This window comes from Zingiber officinale, chromosome 6A (genome assembly GCF_018446385.1).
Source record: "Zingiber officinale cultivar Zhangliang chromosome 6A, Zo_v1.1, whole genome shotgun sequence".
NCBI lineage: Eukaryota > Viridiplantae > Streptophyta > Magnoliopsida > Zingiberales > Zingiberaceae > Zingiber > Zingiber officinale.
In genome coordinates, this window is record NC_055997.1 from 19,718,790 (window position 1) to 19,742,691 (window position 23,902).

Sequence of the window (23,902 nt, forward strand, 5' to 3'; positions counted from 1 at the left end):
GCGTGGAAGTCGCGATGGCGATTGTCCATCCGGAGAGAGTGCAGTCCGATCGGCGGTAACCGCCCGATGGAATTGAACGTCCAGGAGAGGATGGGTCAGGCGGTGGCCGGCCGGGCGATATTGGTGATGGTTAAAGGCGCCTGTCGAAATTAGGGTTCGGCGCTCGGTGGAAAGGTCGCGGGGCGGCGGACGTCCCTTAAAGCCATAAGGTAACAATAGTCTCCATGAAGCACGTGATGGAAGATCTCCCAGTAAACCACCGCGTATGTCGTAGGATGTTGAGGAGCTGTCGCCCGGAAGCGGATCTGGAGCGAGGGAAAAGGACGAGGCGTCTTTTCGACAACGGTATGTTTCACGTGTGGGCCACGCTCCAAATCTTGTGACAGGGGATTCCGCTGTCCCATCGAGGACATGCTGAGACTGTAGCAGTATGGGTTAGGGAAGCTCACTGATAAGTCCTTACTGGAGTATGGGCCATGGACACGTGTACACCTTGGTAGGTGTACACTCACTTCTTCGCTGCCCTATATAAAGGCCCTCATTCTTCGCCGGAGGTACGCATTCTACGAGTTTTGAAGCCACTGTTTCTTTCTTGAGCTTCGCCTGACTTGAGCGTCGGAGGGTCGCCGCCGGGAACCCCTTCCCGGCCCGACTTCTGTGCAGGTTCGCCGGAGCTTCGTGCCACTAGTCGAAGATCCACGACAGCAGTCGAAGAGCGCCCCGTGCCTAGCGTCCGTTGATTCAGCATTCGGACAGGATCAACTTTAAAAAACAAAAATTTGTAAATTAATAATTTTAGAAACTTTAAGTTTTGCAAAAAAATTTCTAAGTAAAAAAAATGTTGAGTAACTATTTAAAGCATTAATTTCAATTAGTCGATTGAACATTTTATTTCATTAATTGGCTTCCAAGTTGTGGTGAGGCACTAGGCCTTCTTGGTTATTGGAGTAACAACCACTTTCTAAACAAAGTCTCTTAAGGAAATTAAACATTTAATCTACTTTCTGAAAGCTCTAAGTCCAATTAAATTTAATTTAGATAAGATTTTGGAACCCAATATAGGTTCCAACCTACTAGATTAATTAAGAATTTTTTAGGAACATATTTCTTTGAAAATTTTCTAATTTGTCCCTTGTCGTAATTTAGGTACCAATTTAGACCATTGAATTTTCTAATACCTTTATTATATGAGCATGTATGATTTTTCAGTTCTTTATTTCTTTTTGCAAATTATCATTTTTTAATTTTATTTTATCAAATTCTTCTAATGGACAAGATTTGACTAGAATTAATTTTAACTCTTTATTTTTTTTTCTAGTTTGTAACAATTCTTTGATAAATATTTTATAAACTGGAATGACTTATCAGGAGGAAGAGATCGTACCTGACTTACCTTGTCGATCCCATTATCCGTAGCTCCCCCTGAAGTGCTGCTTTTTTCCAATGTCGCTCCCCCTTCATCGATGCTCTCGATGCTCATTTCGGACGAGTTTGCTTCGTTTTCGTCGTTTTGATGACTTGCCATTAACGCAAGTCTGACAATAGCTTCAATTTCTGATTCGGATGACGTTCGCCTTTAACGTCTTGTATTTGTTCGATTGGACAGACTTTTTGTTCTCTCCTTTGTCCTTAATCTTTAACTTAGGGTAGTTGTCTTTAATGTGTCCTTCTGTGTTGCAGTGGTAACATCTGATTGTTCTTTTCTTTCTACCCTGCGAATGGTTAGTTTTTCTAGATTTAAATAATTTTTTAAATTTCCTTACCATCATTATCATTTCGTCATCGTCAAGAGAGGATTATGAATCTTGTTCGTCCATCTTTGTCTTAAAGGTAATGTTGTGTTTCGGCTCCTTTGAATATGCACATCTCATTTCATGGACTTCAAATGTTGAAAACATTTCTTCTAAGGTGACAGATTCCAAATCTTTAGATATATAGTAAGCATCTACTAATGATGCCCTCTCGGTAGTTCTAGGAAATGCATTTAGTGCGTACCTTAGTAAATCTCGGTTGCTTACCTTTTCTCCGAGATTCGTGAGTCCGGTGATTAGTTCCTTCATTCTCGAGTGAAGATGTGGAACAGTTTCTTCTGCTTCCAATTTTATGTTACTCAGCTGGTTCCTTAGCAGATCTTGTCTCGCGAGCTTGGCTTTAGACGTCCCTTCATGTAGCTCAAGGAACTTCTCCCAAAATTCCTTTGCTGAGTTGTAGACACCGATCTGGTTGACTTCTTATGGCAGTAGGATGCTCAGCAGATGGAACTATGTTTTGTTGTTTGCCATGAAGTCGGCCTGCTTCTTCTTCGTCCACTGGTATTCTTCCTTACTTTCGGGTGCTGTAAAATTGAACTTCATTATTAAAAGCAATTCAAAATCAGTTTTAAAAAATACCTCCATTCGCTTTTTCCAGCTCGCGAACTCCCCCTCGAACTTTGGTGGATAGATGTTTGGTCTGACTATCTCGTATGCTTCGTTTGGCGGTTAGTCCTCCTGAAGCATCCTGGCTCCTGGCTCTGATACTACTTGTTAGGTTCCTTGACGGTCGGCTAGAGGGGGTTGAATAACTCTGCATAAAAATAAAACAAAACCTTTCTCGGACAAATAACTTGATTAAAATAACACTTGCATATAACTAATAAAGAAACTAAAAGGAAAGAGGAATCAAGAATTTACTTGGTTACAACCGAGGAGGTTGTTAATCCAAGACTGTGAAAAAACGCACTAAAAATCTCCTCTGGGCGGAGAAGCCTCTTACAGCAATGAACACACAAAATCAGAAAGCTAAACAGAAAAAGCGTACAAGTGTTGTTTCATTATTTTTCATTATCTTTAGCTTCTGGGAGTAGGGTTGTTTATATAGCCTTACTTGGGGTGCCTGGAAGGGTTCCAGGCGCCTGGAATGGGATAATATTTTATACCCGACGCAACGGTTCATGCCACGTCGAATTTGGCTGAGTTTTGGATTCTAGGTGCCCGGAATGATTCCGTGTGCCCTAGACTGCTTCGAGAGCCCCGAATGGTTCCGGACGCCTCGAAGGTGAAAGTCAACCTTTTGTTGACTTTCTCTCCATGCCTCCAGCTTTGGCTCCACTTTCTTCGGTCTGGGTCTTCCGCTCTGGCTCCGCTCGTTTGGGTGATTTTTGCCATCAGGAATAGGGCTCACCCGAACCCAACTTCCGGTTTTCTTGAGCAAGCTTCCGCTCTGGCTTCTTGTCCCTCAGAAATGTCGCGCGCCTCATTCTCATCCGCCCGTGTATTCTTCCGTAGCGCCTCGTCCCTCAGACACACCGAGCCCGTCGGCTCTCTCCCATGCCGTCCTTCTCGCTAGCTGCATCTTTTGCTCAACATCCTGTGCTCCTAAGTTCCCGCACACTTAGACACAGGGTTAAACACAATATGACCTAACTTAATTTGTTTGATCACATCAAAACTATCTTGGGGTACCAACAGAATTTTTTCAAATCTGGTGGTCATGTCATCTCAGAGAAAAGTAAATACTGTGGTCATCTCCCCCCGGAGTGTGCTAAATCCATCCAAGACTAACTGCCGAAGTTGTACGAAGGACTCCTTAAGTCGAGCGAATCAATCCTCGATGGATAGAGAAGTCGAGGGCTGGGTCGAAGTCGGAGGATGTCTAAATAGTTCCTCAGTCGTTAACTCTGGCCACTCCTTGGCTAAAAAAATAGGTGGAAAATCATCCTTGGCCTCGACTTGTATGTTGGCTACAGCCAACCTCTCTAGGCTAAAACTCCCTGAGCAGTGATGTCTATATGCACTAAAGCTAGCTGACGCTGACCAAACTCATCATATATACTAAGGGAACTAAACGTACCCTGGGTCATATCTACTCCTATGATCGAAAATATGTATATCAAGATATGACAATAGGACATATGAACCTGACGTCTAGTGATGAGACTGGATGCATGTATGACATTATGAAGTCAATGTCTAGACACTAACAAAGAGTATACAAAAAGAAAGAGTGGGAGGGTCGCATCATCACGAGATATGATTGGCAAAATGCATATGGTCAGGACTCGATATAGGATATAGTCCTGGACCCTAAGGGAGAGTGATCTAAAGTCAGTCACAGTAGGTAGTCTCGCCTCCCAAAAAAATACATATAGATAGTATCTAACGTAATATGAGAGTAGGGCTCATCAAATGACAGATCCTTACTAGGGTAGCACAAAAATGTGCATGCAGATCGCCTAAGTCCTAAACTATCATATAATAAGATGGGAGAAAAGTGAAAACTTTTCCACCAACTCTGGTGGAGTAGGTCAGGTCATCTATCTTTCCTATGTTGTTATAGAACTGAGTACACAAATCAAGATTTACTGCATGACTTCTGTAAATTAGCTTATCTAACTGGTAATGCTCAATAATCTGTGTGACAAGGATGCAATATTGAGTAAAAAAGGTTCTACTTAAGTACCTAGATTTCAGGGCAACATATGTATGCTATAAAAAGGATAACCTAAGCTGCTCAGTAGAGAATCTGACATTAGTAGATGGAGTATTGCTAGACCTAGAGGTAATATATTGTCTTTTCCTAATTTTATACAAGCATATAAACATAAATTGACACAGAAAACACATAAGAACTAAGGATTGACAAGATAAACTAAGTTAAGGTTATACCTAGGAGGCATTTTGATGTTTTAGGGATGAAAATGTTGAGAAATCGTGGCTGGAAGGTGCGTTGTCGTGTCTGAGATCGCGAACAAAAAGCTTTCTGTTCACTGAGAAAATGTTGCTTGAAGGCACCTTCAAGCTTAATGGAAGGCATCTTCCATAGGTTATGGTCGTCATCAAATAGCTGAAGGCGCCTTCCACCATTTAGGCAGGATTTTTCCCGCCTATCCTGAGGGCGCCTTCGATGGTGTCGGAGGCGCCTTCAGGAGGCACCTTTTTTTTTAGATTTTAATTTTAATTTTAATTTTAATTTTAAGTTTAAGTTTAAGTTTAATTTTTATTTTTAAGTTTAATTTTAATTTTAAATTTTAAGTTTTTATTTTTATTTTTATTTTTAATTTTTAATTTTAAGTTTAATTTTAGAATTTTAAGTTTAGTTTTAATTTTAATTTTAAGTTTAATTTTTATTTTAAATTTTAAGTTAAATTTTAAATTTTAAATTTAAATGTGCTTTAGTCATCTCACCCGATCAATATTTTCAATCAGAGAATCCTATAACTTTGTGAGATGAGTTAAATTTAATTTCAGACTTTAGTTTAACTTTGTGTTAGATTTATGTTGAGCTTTGGGTTCAATAAACAGACATTCTTTGAATAAACTTCTGGGTTATGATGAGTCACTTGGACATCATTAGAGTAATCATGCCTTCAAGGTTTTCTAAATAGTCCTATTCACTAAACTTAGTATAAAACCTTGGTCTAACTAGTTAAGATCCGTAAGGGGTAGCTTCAGTTAGTTCCACTAAGTTAAATGCACCAAGTTGAAGTTATATCTTTTTAGACATGCATAGACAAAGTTTCCCTAACTTAGTATCATCCAAAATTTCACTAGTATCTGTTAGAACCCCAAGGTTGTTTTGATGTGATCAACCAAGTTAGGTTAGGTCCTGTGATGTTTTAACTTTATGTCTAAGTGTGCAAGAGCTTAGGAGCACAGGAAGTCGAGCAAAAAATGCAGTTAGCGAGAAGGATGGCACGGGAGAGAGCCGACGGGCTCGGTGTGTCCGAGGGATGAGGTGCTGCGGAAGAGTACGCGGGCGGACGAGAAGGAAGCGCGTGACGTTTCCGAGGGACGAGAAGCCGGAGCGGAAGGTTGCTCAAGAAAGTCGAAATTGGATTCGGGTGAGTCTTATTTCGGTTGACCGAAATCACCCAAGTTAGCGGAAGATCCGAACCGAGGCGAGCAACACCGGACGAGAAAAAGTCAACCATGTTGACTTTAGTGGTCCAGGCACCCGAAGCGATTTCGGGCGCCCGAAACCCGACTTTGACCAGATCATGATTTGACCGTGATCCGTTGCGAAGGGGATAAAGTTTTATCCTCTTCCAAGCGCCTGGAACCCTCCAGGCATCCCGATCAGGGCTATAAACACAACGTTGGTCCAAAAGCTTTTCAATCAACAAGCAATTAGCATTACAACACTTGTGTGCTCTTCTTTTAGTTTAAGCTTCTCATTTCTGTACTTTCACTGCTGTAAGAAGCTTCTCCGCCTGAAGGAGATACTTAGTGTGATCCCTTCCTTGGATTAACAACCTCCTCGATTGTAACCAAGTCAAATCCGTGAGCCTCGTCTTTCTAGTTTGTTTATTTATTTATTTTACGCAAGTATTTTTTTAAAAAGTCCGAGAAGGGTATTTTTGATTTTTTTTATTGTGCAGGGGTATTCAACCCCCCTTCTAGCCGGCCACCAATGGTCCCAACAGTATCGTTAGTAAAGTTAAACTTTTTGTCCCTATTTAGACTAGCCCTAATTACTCATCTGGGTAAGTTGTTGATTTTTGAGGTGCCAACTAGTTTGGAGTCTCCACGTGAATTATTAAATATTTCTTTTATTAGATTTATTTAAGTTTTAAGTATTGAGTTAAGTGTAGATTTTATGTATTTTAATTTATGTTTCTGATTTAATTTTGGTTTGTTATTATATTTGTTGATTAATTTCATAATCAAGATATACTTGATTATATCTTAATTTTTTTATTTAAATTTGGTTTAGACTTGTAATTCAAATCTAGATTTAATGATATGGTGAGATTATTAACTATTTTTTCTAGTTTATAAATGTTATTTTTCAAAAGATTATTTTATTTTTTTAATTTTCTAAAGCTTAAAGGTAAATTTTTAAACATTGAAGGATTATTAAATGATTTTAAATTAGCTTGGTTAGTTAAATTAATTGATTTGTTTGAGTGAGCATGCATATCTAATTTTTGGGAAGAATCTAAATTCGAGCAGTAGTTTTTATCCAAATTACTAACATGTGTAGAAAAAAAAAAGATTTTCATATATTGTAAACTTACTAACCTTTGCTCCCCCTAGATCCTTGGATCTTTCTTCTAGGCATTGAGATTTATAATGACCCATCTTTTTGCATCTGAAACATTGGATATGCTCCTTCCCTTTCTGAACTTTTAGTGTCGACTTCTCCTTTACCTTTAGTTGTGTGGTTCGAGTCTTATAGGTGGGACACTTATTTTTGTAATGTCCTCTTTTACTGCATTTGAAGCATATTATGTGATATTTAAATTTTAACTTTATAATTTTACCTTTAGAATCCTCGTTAGGATTCTCCTCCTTGTCCACCGTCGTCTCAAATTTGAACTTTGATGTTTTTTCTAATTCTGATTTGGATCCTTCTACATCCTCTTTTGCTATTAATGTAATAAAGCTGGTTTGATCTTATTCTGAGGATGACTCTGGGATTCGGACTTAGATCTGAGCTCTAGTTTGATTTGATCCTCTAGCTCCATCGGATCCTCGTGAAGCTTGGTTAGTCGAGTCCAGAACTCATAGGCATCTCAATGTTCTTTAATTTTGCATGTGATTTCATTAGATAGCAATCTTACAATTGAATTTATTATCTTTTTTGTTGTCTTCTATGTTTTATTTTGATCTTCATGCCACCATCGAAGTCGTTTATAAGGATGAAAATTTCCATCTGCATCCTCTACAGATTGAATTCATGTCCCTTGTACATCTCATATGGAGGTGGTTTTTAACGCTTCGTCCTTCACCTTGAGCCATCAAGCACTGAAGATAGAAAACTAAAGGAAGGTACCAAGACTTGGTCTTGAATTAGCAGAGTTTGAGATATAAAACAAATAGAAGAACTCGAGAGGTATTGCACCAACTTCGAGTTAAAATCGAATGAGCAAAAAAAAATTATCTGAATAGGTAAAGTTTCCCCAATTTAAATAAAAAAAAACTGAAAATGATTCCCCGTCTTGATTAGTGGTTGCACCAATTCAAAGCAGTACCTACTCTGATACCACTTGTTGAATCGATCACACATAAAGGGAGGGGTGAATCACGTGGTTTTCAAAAACTCATTTTGTCGGTTTTAAAATCACAAGTATGTGCAACGAAAAGTATGTATGAAATCGAAATTAAAAAGACACGAGAATGACACAAGCAGTTTACTTGGTTTGGAGCTTTCGGCGACTCCTACTCCAAGACCCAGGTCCCACAGACCTATCGATAGGTAATTTACTAAAGGTCTTTTCCGATACCTCCATAAGAGGAAATCGAGTACAAAGAAAGTTCGAACAAGTGCAACACACTGCACTTGTCCTTTTACAATAATCAAGTATACAAATGAAATGTTACTGACACTTTTAGAAATAGAAGTAGGAGCACTCGTGTGTCGGTGTCGGTCTACCGGCCGTGATCGGAAGTTCTCAGAGCAGTTGTTGGGCATAACAACTTCGCAGCAGAGTCGTAGTAGAAGCTTGGGGCATTTGGAAGTTCAAAAGGATGCACGGTAGCTCGTATATCAGTATTGTTCTAATGCCTTCTTGAGACAGCCTTATAAAAGGCATGGAAGACACCTTCTATAGCCATGGAAGGCGCATCCAATAAGGTAAATTTGATCCTGAACAGCCCGACACTTATCCACAAATTTGGCCAAAATTTATCCTACGAAAGGCGCCTTCCATAGCCATAGAAGGCGCCTTTTATGAACAGTACTAAGGCGCCTTTACTGCTTGAGGGCGCTTTCGACACTGTTCATCCGAAGACAATTTTTCTCCTTTTGTCTTGCAAAATAACGTTAGTCCTAATAACCTACAAAACAAGTATTAGGACAAATAATAATTAATAATAATAAAGGGTAGTAATTAGTCTCTACCCTCTCAGAACCAGGAACTAGTCAATATCTCAGCTTAGGGATCCCAAATGGACATAAATTGGACCGACGCCTACTGTCCCTTCAACTGGGATCTGTCCTCACTTGGTCACTCTCCTCTAGTGACTTACCTTAACTTATCAGTTTGGTAGACATCCGGTCAGCCCATTGACTTGTTTGGACTTTATGCCAACTATCCGGTCGACCTGTTGACCTAGCTGGACTTCTCGCTAGATATTCGATCAGCCTATCGACCTATCTGGACTTCGTATCAGTTATCCGGTCGACCCTGTCGACCTAGCTGAATTTCTTGCGAGATATCCGATCAACCCGTCGACCTATTTGGACTTCGTATCAGCTATCCGATCGACCCGTCAACCTAGCTGGATTTCCTACACACTTAATCAAGTGGGTGGATCATAATAAAACCTAACTTAACTTATTTGTCATTTATCAAAATCTGAGTTAGACCGTTAGTGTAAACTGCACCAACAGTTTGACTAATTACTAAGTTTGTAATTCAATGGATTTGGGTAGCGAATTGTTAAATCCATAGAGTATTAATTGGTTGATAGACTAATTAAGCTAGAGCTGTTATTAAAGAATGGGCAATCAACTGAGAAATTCGTACAATTAATACCAAGGAACAGGAGATTTAAATTGGCTATATGAAGTTTTCTATTGGGATTCACTTAATACTTAAATATTCTTTCGTATTTTCTCCTCTTTAGGATTTGAGCTCGAGAGAGAGCATCGGATTTGGAGACTATTGGAACGTTCTACATTAGAGGTGGGTAGATCCTTTTTGCTCTTTATTAGATCTTTGGTACTTTGTGCATAATTGTTTGATATTATTATTGTGATAGTATGCGTAGCTTACCTTGAATCTATGTTTGGTATTATTATTGTGATAGCTTACCTTGAATCTTTGTGCATAATTGTTTGATATTATTATTGTGATAGTATGCGTAGCTTACCTTGAATCTATGTTTGGTTGATTCTTGATATTGATAACTATCCTTGTTGCTCTTATGTGTTATCCATGGTATATCTATGCAACCTTATTGTGGTTATGTTTGATTGTTGGTACTCATACGATACCTTTAGACTGTGATATAACTAGTGGCGTATACCCTATTGATGTCAGTTTCTTGTTCTTATTGGTTGGGTACTTGTAGACTTTGACTGCCCACGGGACCATTCGGGATAGCGTGTTCGCCCGCAGTTCGTAGCTAGATAGCTACATGCCCTGTCTACCCATGAGACCATCCGTGGTATAATGTTCTCCCACATGTAGTGACCACTAGTCTGCCCACAGGACCATCCGTAGTAGAGTGTTCTCCCACAGACAATGATGTCTTACATACCCTAGCTAGCAGTTCGGCTGCAGTCAATAGTTGTTGTATACTTGTTATATGTATGTGCAATATTTGGTTGCTCAGGTTGGTAAAATCCAGGGTTGATATTTTCCTCTTGTTGGAGCTAGTAAGTGAAGACACTAAGACTACTCCCTTGGTTCTTGTTATTTTTTTTTCATGCACTTTATGTGATCTATCCACTAAGTATCTTATACTCACTACCCATTTGTTTTCTTATGTTTCAAGTAGAAAATAAAGTCTTGTCGCATGGAGATCCTGGTTGCTGGTCCCATGTCAGCTAAGATGTCTCGTATTCATTCTTATGTTGTCGTGGGTGCATTTTAACTTTTTAGTATTTGAAGTTTACTAGGGGTTGATTTTTCATATAGTTTCTCTATTTGTTTATTTTTGAGTGTATGATTTTTTGTTAGGCATGCGTGCATGCAAACATTTTTCTATGTACATATTTTATGTTGGTATGGTTATTGTCATCTATGGCGTTTTGTTTCAGCCTCGTGGGTTGTTTAATATATTTGTGGTTATGTATCCAGGGTGAAATTGTCATTGTTACAGAGGATGTGCTATCTGATTTCTGTCGGACAACCTTACCCTCGGGGCGTGACATAACTTCTAGAAATATAGGGATTAAAACCTCTCCCTGCTTGGATGACTGGCAAGTGAACTGAGCTTTGGTGGAGATTTGTTGTGCGAGTGTATTTGATCGAACAGGCGTGGTCGATCGACGTCCCTTGAGTCACTAGCGGTGAATCAAAGGCTAGTTAGAAGTAGCGGACTCGGAGGGGATCACCATGGGCATCACTTTCCGTGACTCACCTGGATTTCTCTCCGCTGGTTGGATCCTCATCCTAGTCGATTGGCATAAGCCCATGGCTTTCCATCTTGACCTCACCTCGCACGTCCGTCTCCTCATCATCCATTTTTGTAGAGTTATTCAATAAAGCTTTTCACATGGTTTTAACTACAAAAGATAAAATGAAATCAATTATATTTAACAACGAAAGGAAGTTGAATTCCTTACTGAAGCTATCAGGCAATTAGACTCAGATGGGACTCAGTCTAGTACGCCCTTAGTCAACAACTTATGAATGTAGTATTTCAGATTGGATAGCTGTCGGACACCGTGAGGTAGACTAGCTCCCACCGATACACACCCAGCTCGAGAGGGTTGATATTTCAGATTGGATAGTTGATCAGACGCCGGAGGTCACTGGAGGGACTGGTCGGAGATAGAAGTAATGAGATTTCCATCCTTTATTGGATGAAGGTATCTTATCAAAAAATACCGCACCCACTCAGGCCTAGAAGATGAAGACACTCGGCTCGAACTTCTTCAGGTAATAAAAGTAGTGGAAGACTCGGGATGCAATGGGACTTGATATAGACGAAACAGTACAATAACTCCACACATTAACCTAATGGAATTAGGTGCTAGTTGTTGCAAGGGGATATGAAATTAAGCACAAACTTCTAAGAAAAAAGGGTGCAAGGGAAAATGAAGGTCGACAAAGAATTGGTCTTTAAAGAAAATAAAATAGTCGACCGAAAGAAGATTGGAGTAGTCGTGGCCAGACGGGATGATGATGCTATTGTTGGGAGGGATGTGATAGGTGAGATATATCTGGTCCACCTCCTCGACATTGAAGTCAGAGGTGGTGAAGGTGTACCAGAGCCCATAAATAATGATAGGGGGAGCAGAAGCCATGGAAGAGGAAGAGAGTTGAACGAAGGATGAAAAAAATGAACTTATGATGAGGACAGAAAGCTTGGAGAATTGTCAGCAACAACAGAAAGGAGAGGACGAAGAAGAAGATGATTGAGAAAACTTTAAAAAGGATGAACCTTAAAAACTCTAGTGATGACCGCTCACAACCGTATGATCAAGGGGATGGAGGAAAGAGACTCAATCCAGATCATTGAATTTGAACTACCAACAGTCATATCAAATCTCAACAGTCACCTGTCATATTGGATATTCCTCATCATAGGCATGTGATGCTTGATAAACAAGACACAGGTTGCATTTTATAAGGGATGAGAGACAATAAACAAGCTTATGATAAAAAAATACATACTCATCATATCAAGCATTAATTAGTAAATGATTTGCCTTGTTTCCTAGGGGCCAAAGTGATGTCAGCTCAAGCCGAGCAAAGATACAAAGAATGAGCATCTGATCAGGAAACAAGGGATGCGGGAAGCACCAACAACTAAGTATAACATCAACTAGTGTCAGGAGTCAAACAAAGAGTGGGCGTCCGATCAAAGCACAAGGAACATAAACAAGAGAAGTGTCTAGTCAGTCGGACCTATAACCTCCTTTGACTAAACTTAAAAGGGAGGCTTGTGATACAGTGGATAAGGTAAGACCCTCGAGTCAGGTCAAAGTCTAGGAGACCGGCTGACATTGTGGTCAAAGTCAAGGAGGAGTCAGCACTCGGGCCAGCGTAGTCGATCGTCTAGGCCAAGAGGTTATCTGACTGGACCTTTGTCTTGGTCAGACATCGAGCCCCTCAGTATTGATGAAACTCTAAGTCAAGTCAGTACTATCCAAAGCCAGGTCCTCTTCATCACCCAAGGATAACACAGTTAACTATTTTTAGCAAAGTAATCTAGCCGGTCGGACCAATGGTCTGATCTAACAAACTAGACACTTGGTCCAACCGGGACGATTGAGCGAAGGATGAGTCTCCGACAATATTCCTCAAATCCGACCTAGTCATTCTTGGGAGCAATAACCGATTAGATTATGGAAGGGCTCTGTTGGTTTAACAACTAAATATATTAAGGGCCCCTCAATCCAACGACCTGACATTGTTTTTTGACGATTTGTACTATGGATAATAGAGAATATTTCATTTGCAAGTTGTACTCTAGAAACTTTCACTCTGCCTATTTTAAGAAAAGTGTTAAAGCATCTTTATAATCTGTCCTATTTAAAAACACTTTGAGATTCGTGTATAGATAAACAGTAACACTATAAAAGGGGATTTCCATCTGCAGGCACATGTACGCTTACATTATGCAAACAATATATACAAGCTACATTATGCATCCACTATTCATCTGTTGTTTACGGCTTCAATTGGTCACTGACTTGAGCGTTAGAATGTCTGTGCCAAGGACTCCTCCCTAACCTGGTTGTTGATGTTCTTTTTGACACGCAGGGCTACTCAGAGTCATTTTTTATCGACTTTGAGTCTTTACACGATCAACATCAAAACCATCTACCCAGCGCATCATCTTCTCCGCTTTCGGACAAGATTAGAGACTAATCAATTGCCCATCCAAATCAACGCTAGCTATAAAGTCTTTCTAGTGGTGTCTGCTGCCTGAGTGTAGAGTACTAGATGGAGTGTTTATAGTCGAGCGAGGAGGCAATGTGAATTAGATCGGAAGTGTAGGAATTATCGTTTGATGGCCTATAGATGTGGAGGCAACCCAAAAAAGTAAATTGCATCGGATAAAAAATAGAGACTAAATGCTATGACGAATTCAAAAACTGAGGAAAGTTTTCATGGAATTTTTCGTTATTTATTCCATAAGAAAGGATATGGATTATTAATTCTTTTTGTCGTTTACTTCGCATGGAATAATACACGGGATTCATAAATCTATCAGCGAATTCATTTGTTACCGATTTTTTATCCACCAAAAATCGGACAAAACACCTTTCCTTCCCGTTGCGTGCGTCACTGTCCTCGGCCACGCAAGCCTCCAATTGCTCCGATGGCTCTGGACAATTAGTCCAACATGGCCACTTACGCTTGTTGCTAGCGGCGGGTATCCATGCACTCCCCTCGCAAGCAGTTGGTGTCCATGTATGACCTCTCGCAAGTATCCACACACGATCGCTCGCGAGTGGCAGGTGTGCACACATGACTACTAGCGAGCAACGGACGTCGCTGCATGGCCGCTCGTGAGCGGTGAGCGTCCTTGCATGCGATGATCCCGAGCGGTGGGTGTCACGCATGCAATGACAACGAGCATCAACTGCGACAGCGAGCACGAGCACTGGGCAATGAGCGCCCTTACACGACCACTCAAAACGATCATGGGCGATGGGCGTCACACAAGCAGTGGCGATGAACATCCACAACGACAGCAAGCATGAGCGGCGAGCACTCACACATGACCTCTCGTGAGCAGTAGGCGGCTCACAACTCTCGTGCATCCATGCATGGCCGCTCTTGAGCGATGAACATCTCGCAAGCGTCCACGCATAACCGCTCATGATTATCACGAATGGCAGGGCTGCCCTCTGCCCTCTTCCCCTATCTTCTCTTTTTTCCTTGAGGATTCTTTTCTCTTTCCTTTCTTTCTTTTCCCTTTATCAGGATATTTTCCCACAGTAAAATCCTTTCCCTCACTCATCCGCTCCTTCAAGTAAAGAGAGCCTAAAAAAAACTCGAGGCGAACCCAAAAAAAAATAGATTGTATGGAAGATAGATACTAAAGAAAACTTGAGAAATAAAAGCTTAGGGTTCCAATGTTATGACCATACGAATTGAAATCATCATAGCCGTTGGGCAAAACGTGTCTTCGTAATACGAGAAAATCCTTGAGCAATTAATCTTGCTTTATATCTATCCACACTACCATCATCTTTTCTCTTGATTTTGTACACCCACTAACAAAGAATAGGAATGACAATTTCACCTCCGAACCCAATGGAAGATTCGATATTTGATCCGAATGGAAGAGAGTATGGAGGGACTATCAATACATGATGTTCAACCTGAATACCTGATTAAATAATATATATATATATATATATTAAAGGAAATTTTCTTTTCCAAAATTCACTGATTCTTTTTTGATATTAGGAGAAGACTATATAGATGTTTAATTTTTTTTTTTTTTAATTTTATATATATATATATATATATATATATATATATATATATATATATATATATAAGATGTTAATTTTAATATATTTTTGTTGAATGATAATAGTTGGATAGAAAGAATAAAAATTATAAGTATAGAAGATATCTAATCCTTTAATAGTTACGAGTATACTCATCGGACATTCTATACTCGATAGGTATGAGGACGGAGGATATAAAATGACCCGAACCTGACCTATTACTCTCCCTAACAAAGAATCTATAGCAAGCTCACATCACTTATTTGCTTTTGCTTCTTTAAATGTAGAAGGTTTTTTTATTATCAATTGGACATATAAAGAAACAAGAATATCTCCTAATGAAATTTTCATCTATATAATAAGTTGGCTTAAGAATGATTCTCTTTGGCTTTTGCAAATTAAGTATCTCATTTGAATAATTTATTTCTAATAAATTAGTCTCTAGAGTATTTAGACTCTCCCTTTCATGTTGCTCCTTAATAACAGATGAAGATGAATTGATTGGAGGAGTAGAATCAATGGGCAAGACAGCCCGCCCTCTGGACGATTACATTTAAAAAAAAGAAGAAGCGCCTGTTTCATTTTCGCTCTCTTCTCTGCTCTAAGCGTCTACTCATATTAAGACTTCCTCCTCCTCCTGTCTCATCTTCTTCCTCTTCCATGATATGAACTCCTTCGCTCTCTCATTGACGTCGTTTTCCCCCTCGCCGGAGGACCGTTGAGGCTCCCCTGCCTCACAGCACAACTCGGTGGGATTACTAGGCTTCAATTCTTCTCCCACACACGGTTTTTCAGGCTGCTTCACCGGCAGTGGGTATGGCTTCTTTCTCCTACTTCTCTTTCCATTGCAGACGAAGCAATTGCCCATCCAAGTCAATGCTAGCTACCTACAAAGCTTTCCGATGGCGTCCAGTTTCTCTTGCCGAGTGCAGAGTGCAGAGTGCAGAGTGCAGGACGGAGTATTTATAGTCGAGCAGGGAGGCGAAGTGAATTGGAAGAAGAAGCTGTGGAGGAAAAATTATAATATGAATGATGGAATAGGGCGGTCGGGATGGTGGTGATTCTGAGGATCAACGTCGGAGGATGCCATGGCTTTTCTGCTCTTGACTTGTTGACCAGTCAACGGCCTGCTTGAGTCCGGTAAAGATGATAAGCTTGATGTATTTATTTATTTATTTAAGTTTATTTATATTAAATGAAAAAAATATTTTTATTAAATTAAACACTTTTGTTCTCGAATATTTGATTCGTTTACTGTCCTTCGATTTAATCCATCGACTTTGACAATTTTCAAAGTCGTCCATCTTGCGGAGAGAAGAAACCCTAGGCAGTGTGATTTCCGATCCTGTTCCTTGCTCGGCCGGCATTTCCCCGTCGGCGTCGTCCTCTTCCTCCTCAAGACCTCACAGCGGAAGCTCCTCCCCTTGCTAGCTGCGGCACAGGGTCATCCATTTCCCTCTCTTAATCTTAAGTTTTACGTTGTGTCTCTTTATACCCTTGCAAATATTTTTTTCCTGTACATTAGTTTTACTAGGACAAAGAATTTTTTCTTTCTTTATGAATGAAACATGTGAATTTGCATCTGCATCTGCATCTGCATCTGCATCTGCGGCGTTGATCTCTTAGTTGTTGAATAGGCCATGATATTTTGATCAAAAGTACCGAGTCATTCATGCTGATGCTCAGAAATCTTGCAACGGTTGGAAGAGTATTTGTAACAACAAGCCTAAAAAATTAAAATTTCAAATGCATATGACTATCTTATTTAAGTGAACGTCTTGTCGTTTCATAGGTCAGATGCAGATTTCAGATTAAGATTAGATAATAACTTATTGATGAGGCAAAAGTTATGGACGGTTATTCAATGTAAAGTAAATTTACTAAATTTGAAACACAATCAAAATGCCTTCTGAATTGTACACAACTATGCATCAAAAAAGATAGTTTAGATGTGAACCTTGATGGTAGAAAAGACACTAAACTGACTATTTTTAGTTTTTTGTTGTTTTTTTAGGTTATATGATTATTTTATTTATTTTTCAAAGAATTCCACACTAAATAGTTTTTCCTAATAAAGAGAAATTTGATGTATATATTTATTTTTGAAATTGTGTTTTATGACACACATATGCCATATCTATGACAGATTGAGAAGTTATTAATAGACTGCAGAAATCTCAATAATGTGCTGCTATTTTGTTGATCTTTTATTATTGATCCACACAATATGATTCCCTAGTTTGTAATTATTATTGGATTTTGATAGACGATCACGTTGTGCAAAAATCCTTTTTTTTGGTTAATTATGCATGTTGTAGCAACTTTTCAAGTATATAAAAAACATTAGAAACCAAAGGTTTTTAATTCAAATAGAATTAAAATGAATATATAAAATGTAATTTCAATAGTAAAAAATGAATCAAGGAAATGTTTAAGATGAATATACAGAAAATCCTGAAGAGTTTTAAATTACTTGCACCTTTATCTTTTTGACGGGGTTGCTACAATGAACTTAGTCTTTCTTCCATTAAATACTTCACCACTCTAGCTTAAGCTATATGAGCAAAAGGAACGACAGCAACAGCTGTACCAACAGTGCATACCTTCATGGTCAGCCCAAGACTCGAGACACGAATCAGTTCCATAAGAAAGCAATAAAAGATTGGATCAGGTGAAATACAAACAGGCAGACCTTTACTTAAAGTGTGTTAAAGTCGAAAACTGGGGTTTCACTACCAACCTATTGTTTCCTCAACAAGGTGCACTAATAACTTATTTCCCTTCTCCCTTTTTGTCTACTTTTCCTTCCTAATGATGAGAGAGATTTTTTCTGCTGTTCTTTGTTTAGAATATAGATGATTACACCTTGTTTTGTGCCATAACAATAGTACAGTGTCCTTTGCACTCTTCCTCAGAATTATGTTGAAAAGGGTACTCCCTGTTTAATTTCTTCACTCTTCTCTTCCTTCCTATTTATTCAGCTCATATCGTGTTCTATCTTTCTGCCTTTATCTTTTAATTTTCTCATCATACTTAAGTTGTGCTATCCATCTTCAGTGAATCCCTGAAATACAAAAATGTCTTATATTTTGCTTTGCCCGCCAAAGGGTCAACCTGTGTAGTGAAGACATAATAGAAAATATATTGTTCTCATTTTGCTACATTAGGTAAAGGGTTGAGCTATGCTTTTGATCTTTCCTCTAAGACCACTGAGTGTTATCTTTTGCATACCTACTACATGCTCCACTTCAGGATGAAGCCGAAAGAAAGATATGCTCCAAAGATGTTTCTTTATCCTCTTTCCATCCTTTCTCATTATCCTTCGTATGTTGATTTGTGCTTATGTACTAACTAATTGGTTTTTGACATGCAATGCTATATACAGTGGTTATTCCATCTAATATGGGTTAATCTTCTTTACAGCTGCGTTTCAAGTTTTAATACTGAAGCTCATGTATGCAGGTTATAGCTTTGGCTTACTGATACAAAGATGGTTAATGCAATAAAGGGCCTCTTGATTTCCTGGTTAGATCCAAATGTCGACTTATCCATTCTTTGTTGTTGCAACAGCACTTTTTAAGCAATAGTAATTTTTCCTGGTATTCCTGTTAGTGCACTCTACTTATCCATTCTTCATTGTTGCAACAGCACTTGTTTTTAAGCGGTAATAATTTTCCTGGTGTTTCTCAGTACAGTTTCACTTTTGGTTTTCAGTGATATTCCCATGGCACAATTTATTATCAACTACAATGCTTCCCTGCCTCCTTCCCAGAAGTTCATCTTACATGTGCTTGACAATACACACATATTTGTGCAGCCTAGCATGGGTGAAATGATCCGAAGCAAGATTGCTGAGTTTAGGGATCAAAATACCTACGAGAAGCCGGCATGATTCCCTTTCTGCTATTTAGCAAGACAATAAATTGGGACATGAAACTTATATGTGGATCAGTCACTTGTAACTTCCGTCTCATATAATGTTTTTTTTTATCTTGTTACTTTGAGTCAAAGTGCGACTATTAGTATGAGACATACAACTGAACTAGCTTTTAGATCACAACTTAATATTTCTTATGTCAGTTCTGTTATATGTACAGTTGCTCTCTGATATAAAATGCAAAAAAGAACAGTCTTGTAAACCTTAGTTTGTGGAATTAACAGGAAGCAATTCAAAATTGCTGAAGTTAAAGAATGCAAGTGATCCAAGAAGCATATCATGCTCAAACAAAATAAAACCTCAGTAAAGGTAACAGAATAGAGAATTCAATTCCACTGAATCAAATATTTCATTGTTCTTTTGTCTGAACTGTTCAACAAAGTCCAGTTTGATTCAAATTCACCTTAAAAAATCTTAATTTTTCTTAAATAGTATTTTTTTTATGGATTTTAAAAGATTGAATCATTCAAAAAAACTTCAACAATTAGATTGAACCATTCATGTGTCTTATCGAATTTAGGAAGGGTCATTGGCCTTCGACAAGTGAAGCAAGCTGCTCTAGATGTCATTATTAGACTCGCACGCATTACAATCCTTCGTTCTGCCCCTTGTACCTTAATTAATTATTAATTTATTTAGTCAACAAACTCATCCAATCGCCTTTTCTCCCCACATGTTATATATAATAAAACACCTAGAATATGATCATCAATCAACTTCTCTCCTTCAGTTAGTTAATTTCTCAACATGAGCCAAGCAGCAGCGAGAGACAAACCTGTTCCACTCGCAAGAACAAAGCGCAAGGTTAGAATTGTGCATATATTCACACCGGAGATCATCAAGACCGACACCGAGAATTTTAGCGCCCTAGTGCAGCAGCTGACTGGGAAACTCTCAAAGAAGAGAAGAACCAAGTTGAAAGCCATCGTGAAATCACGGTCTCCGCTTTCGAGCACGACGATCGCCGGGGAGTTGTTATTGCACCAAGAAGAGACGACCGCTGTGAGGTCCTCCAGTCATGGGATGCTGAAGGATGAGAGTTTCTGTGGCGGATTGCCGAGTGGATTCGGAGACGCCGCCGAAGGGGCAATGTTTCAGGACTTTGACATGTGCCATTGATGTGTTCGATCGATTGCTTCGCAGCAATGCCCACTGTGTGATATGTGGTTCAATTATTACTTGACGACTTGAATAAATGGAATGAACTTTTTATTTCCTGGTTACAACAACATACGATGCAACATACATAACAAGCAGGAAAAGTAATTAAAGCCAGAAATTGAATCAGCAGAAATACATAAATTGGCGTGTTGGAGCCTCCCTCTCCGATCTAGCTAGAGCATGCTATCAGCTCGAGATGGCAGTCTTCTGAAGAAGTTGCTCGGCACTGAAGGTAGCTTGCTCCGGAACCTCGGATGGCGGAGCATGTAGAGGCCGGCAACCAGAGACACCAGCCGGAAGGGCGCAACAAACAGAACCACGGCAGCACAGAGACAGAACAAGATGAAGAGTAAAGTGGCTCGTGGATCCCTCCAGCTCAAGAGAGACTGCAGCCTCTCCCCCTGCGTCGCCATGTCTCCTACCACTGTCTGTATTCTTCCAGCCACGCTACGTAGCCTGTCATACCTGACGTGAACCACGTCGTGGGGCTTTGAGGTCGGGAAGGTGTCGAACTCTTCGTCGAGCTCGTCTGGATGCACTGCCTCCGCCCACGATAGCTTGGTGTCCATGTGGGGAGGGGTCCTGGGCCTGTATCTGTAGTTCCACAGCCCAATCATGAACATGTAAAGAAACATGGTGGGAAGAATCAACTCGGGATACCAAACCAGTATCAGGAGTAGAACATGAACCAGAGCAGTTGTTATCGGGTTCCTCCATTGACACACGTTTCCAAACCATTTGAACATGCTTATTAAGCCTGAGAACAGCGACATGATCCTGAAGAAGTTGGCCTTGCTCCTCCTCATGCTCCACATGTGAGACTCCACATCGAGCATGTACTCCACCACCTCCTTCCTGAGCGGCGGCTCTGCCCTTCCGAGTCTTGCTGCCACAATGTTCATTGCCTGGTACCTGAGGCCGTCCAACTGGTTCACTGTGAATGGGTGCAAGTAATGCATCTTAGGGAGCAGCGGGTGACTGTAGAGGTAAACCATGTTGGCGAATGACAGGCAGGTGAACCGAATTGCCAGTCGAAGCTCCCCCATTTTCTTCACTCCTGAAGGTTGCAGGACGATCAGGGGGTACTTGTGTCTGTACAGTTTATCAGTTTCGAGCGTTGAGAGTCTGATTCTGATCTTTCCTATCTTCGTGTCTCTCGGGGCAGCTCCTCGATCGGCGTTACCAAGGTGGCAATTGTCGAACACGCCAATCGTGATCACCGTGCATGGATCGAACACCTCCCATGTGTACTGTTCGTTCCAACTGGGAGTGAACGTGCTGACCATGGTTCTTGTTCGGACCCATTTCTGTCCGTACTTGGCGACACAGTAAGCATCTGTGGTGCCTCTTCCGTCCTTCATCTTCATCGGGAGCAGATCCTCTGCAGCTAGAATCCCGACCTCCAGGACTCCGACTGGCGGTTTCCAAAGTTGGCGGGAAGTGGGGCGTTGATCGCTAATGTACATTGTTGATTCATCCATCACATGATAAGCTCCCTCGAGGCAGACTCGCAGGTGGATCCTACTCGCAAACCAGAACTCCCTTCTCGTTTCACCTTCCAACATCCCGACTCTGAATTTCTCCAGGTCGAACCATTGTGACAGCACCATTGGACGGTAATCCAACCTTTTCTCGAACAGTGTCAACGGCAGCGATGTCCTACCCAGCACATCATCCTTCCTCGGGCTCACCCGGTCTTCGACAGTAAGCACTAGCTGTTCTTCAAATGGCTCTGCCACCACAAAGATGAGATCTTCGTTCCAAAGTGGATTAGCTGTGCCTGCCTGACAAATCTTCGTCTTGAGAATCTGATTTCCAACTTGAGCTTTCACGAAGAGCTCAGGGGCTCGACCTCTAGCATTTGATTGAACATCTTGCGCTTCGATGACATTGACTCTGAGGTACCATAATTTCGGGGAGACATAGACCTTCGAGCGCATGTTGATTGCTCCTTCTCCATTGACGGAGGCGGCATCAGAGTGCCATGCCTCTGGAAACGCTTCGTCTGCCTGCGTTCCTATCCAGACTGCGAGCATGACTTCGCCCCTCACCTTCCCTCCTCCTCGGTGGTCCTCCAGCCGATACCATTGTGGAGCTAAGGGACTGTCAGGGGGGACTCTGGTCGGCACTTCATTGAGATCGAACACTACCTTTCCCATGTAGTCATCTCTACCAATCATCTCTTTGTCCTTCACGAACACCTCCATCAATGATGATTGGATACGCTCCTTGGAGAATGCAAAAACCTGGTTCCATTCTGGGTTGACCTTGCTCAAGTGCCTGGTGGTGCCTTTGTAGTTGCCCAGCTTCACCTCGACATAAGGATCGCAGCTCATGGTGATGGGGTTGGTGGATAGATCTTTGGCTTTGACAACTCGCACATAGAGATAGTACATCTGCTCCACAAGGTCGTAGGTGCTTGTGAGCTTGTCATTGCCACCTCTGAGCCAACTAAGGACTTGACCTTGGCCGGCTGCTCCGATTGGCCGTCGCTCGCCAAACAGTGGATTTGGATCCTTCAGTTCATTTTGCTGGTAGTGGCTCATTCTTGCTGGTGAAAAAGCTGCATTGGCAAAAAATTTTTGATCAGACCATATACAATTCAACTGCAAAGAAAATCATCGACTTCTTACCTATGAGGTCCTTCTATAATGCTTCTGAGACGAAGTCAAATTCAATGGAAGTTTGATAGGTTACTGTCTCTATTCTTCAGTATGAGTGTCTTTAGCATCCTAGTTTCAACTTTCAAGTCCCTAAATTCTTGTTCTAAGCTACCTTTGCCTCCAATGGCTGCAAGGAAGCAGCATGTTGCCCTGAAACCTGCTACCCAAGCAAAGTTGTCCTATATCAATCCTTGGCAGCTCAATGTGAAGTAAGGAATAGAAACTGTACTTGGTACCTTACCTGATGCAGGGAACAATCTCAAAGTATTTTAATGACTTAGAACTATGTGAATTGATTCTTAGGTTTTCTACTCACATCATTTTATGAATAATCAAATGAATAATCTTTGTTCAGTTTCATTTAGAAAAACACTGCAATTGAAACTACCTTCAGCTAATGCTTATATATTTCTGATAAAGAATTGTTCAATGAGCCGCATGCTCCCTTGATTAAACATATTATGACAGTCGTGCAATTCTTACTGATTATTTGCAACTTTTTTGCTCTGAACCATGATTAAATATGCCTGTCCTTGGCATTGGGATCTTTAATGTTTCCCTCTTGATGACATAAGGAATTAGAAGGCATTACCTTGTGTGTAAAAGCTTCTCCCAACTAGTGCCCTTTTAGATGCCTTTATTCCTAGAACAGCTGTGATTGTGAAACATCCTATAAAAGCACTATTCATTGGGATTTAGAATGAAAGTGACGTCCTTACTCATAGAATCTCCATTTTCATGTTTCCTCTTGATTACTGAAAGAATCAGTAGTAATGAGCAACACATGGATTTTGCTGCCTTTATTCCTTGTCCAGCTTAGTGTGTGGCTATGGGAATCTATTCCGTTGCACCCCAACTTGAGGAAATAGTCTGAGTTTGTAGATTTTGTAAGATCTAAACCTAGTTATGGCTATGCAAAAAAAAGCTCAATGTATTTCAAGATGGCATGCTCTAGCTAGATGTATCAATAAGCCTATTGAGCCCCAAAGTGGGTCATGTTCGACTCGGTCCCATGTCATTCTCAACGCGATGCATGTTTCGGTTGTACAATGCTTGACATTGGCATGTGGGT

General features: G+C 40.3%; 2 protein-coding genes across 7 annotated transcripts in view; one reads left to right on the forward strand and one right to left on the reverse strand.

Moving 5' to 3' along the window:
• Nucleotides 1-19,213, forward strand: part of LOC121996037 (general transcription and DNA repair factor IIH subunit TFB5-like) — a 29,240-nt gene extending 10,027 nt beyond the window's left edge. Inside the window, exons 2-7 of one of the 6 annotated variants that reach the window (XM_042549844.1) lie at nucleotides 9,552-9,610; nucleotides 15,556-15,883; nucleotides 15,983-16,209; nucleotides 16,366-16,512; nucleotides 18,532-18,594; nucleotides 18,784-19,213. In XM_042549844.1, coding sequence (XP_042405778.1) covers nucleotides 18,560-18,594; nucleotides 18,784-18,961 — 213 coding nt within the window. In that variant the 5' untranslated portion in view covers nucleotides 9,552-9,610; nucleotides 15,556-15,883; nucleotides 15,983-16,209; nucleotides 16,366-16,512; nucleotides 18,532-18,559 and the 3' untranslated portion in view covers nucleotides 18,962-19,213. Of the gene's footprint in view, nucleotides 1-9,551; nucleotides 9,611-15,555; nucleotides 16,210-16,365; nucleotides 16,513-18,531; nucleotides 18,595-18,783 lie in introns of all 6 variants that reach the window. The other 5 variants (XM_042549842.1, XM_042549843.1, XM_042549845.1 and 2 more) reach the window with 5 other exon arrangements.
• A 1,049-nt stretch (nucleotides 19,214-20,262) lies between these two features.
• On the reverse strand, nucleotides 20,263-23,074 carry LOC121996039 (FT-interacting protein 1-like). The gene is made up of 2 exons (XM_042549847.1): nucleotides 22,801-23,074; nucleotides 20,263-22,730 (listed from the first exon to the last, which is right to left on the reverse strand). Exon 2 carries the CDS (start codon nucleotides 22,711-22,713, stop codon nucleotides 20,341-20,343), a length of 2,373 nt encoding a protein of 790 aa, XP_042405781.1. The 5' UTR covers nucleotides 22,714-22,730; nucleotides 22,801-23,074; the 3' UTR covers nucleotides 20,263-20,340.
• Between the last annotated feature and the right edge of the window lie 828 nt (nucleotides 23,075-23,902).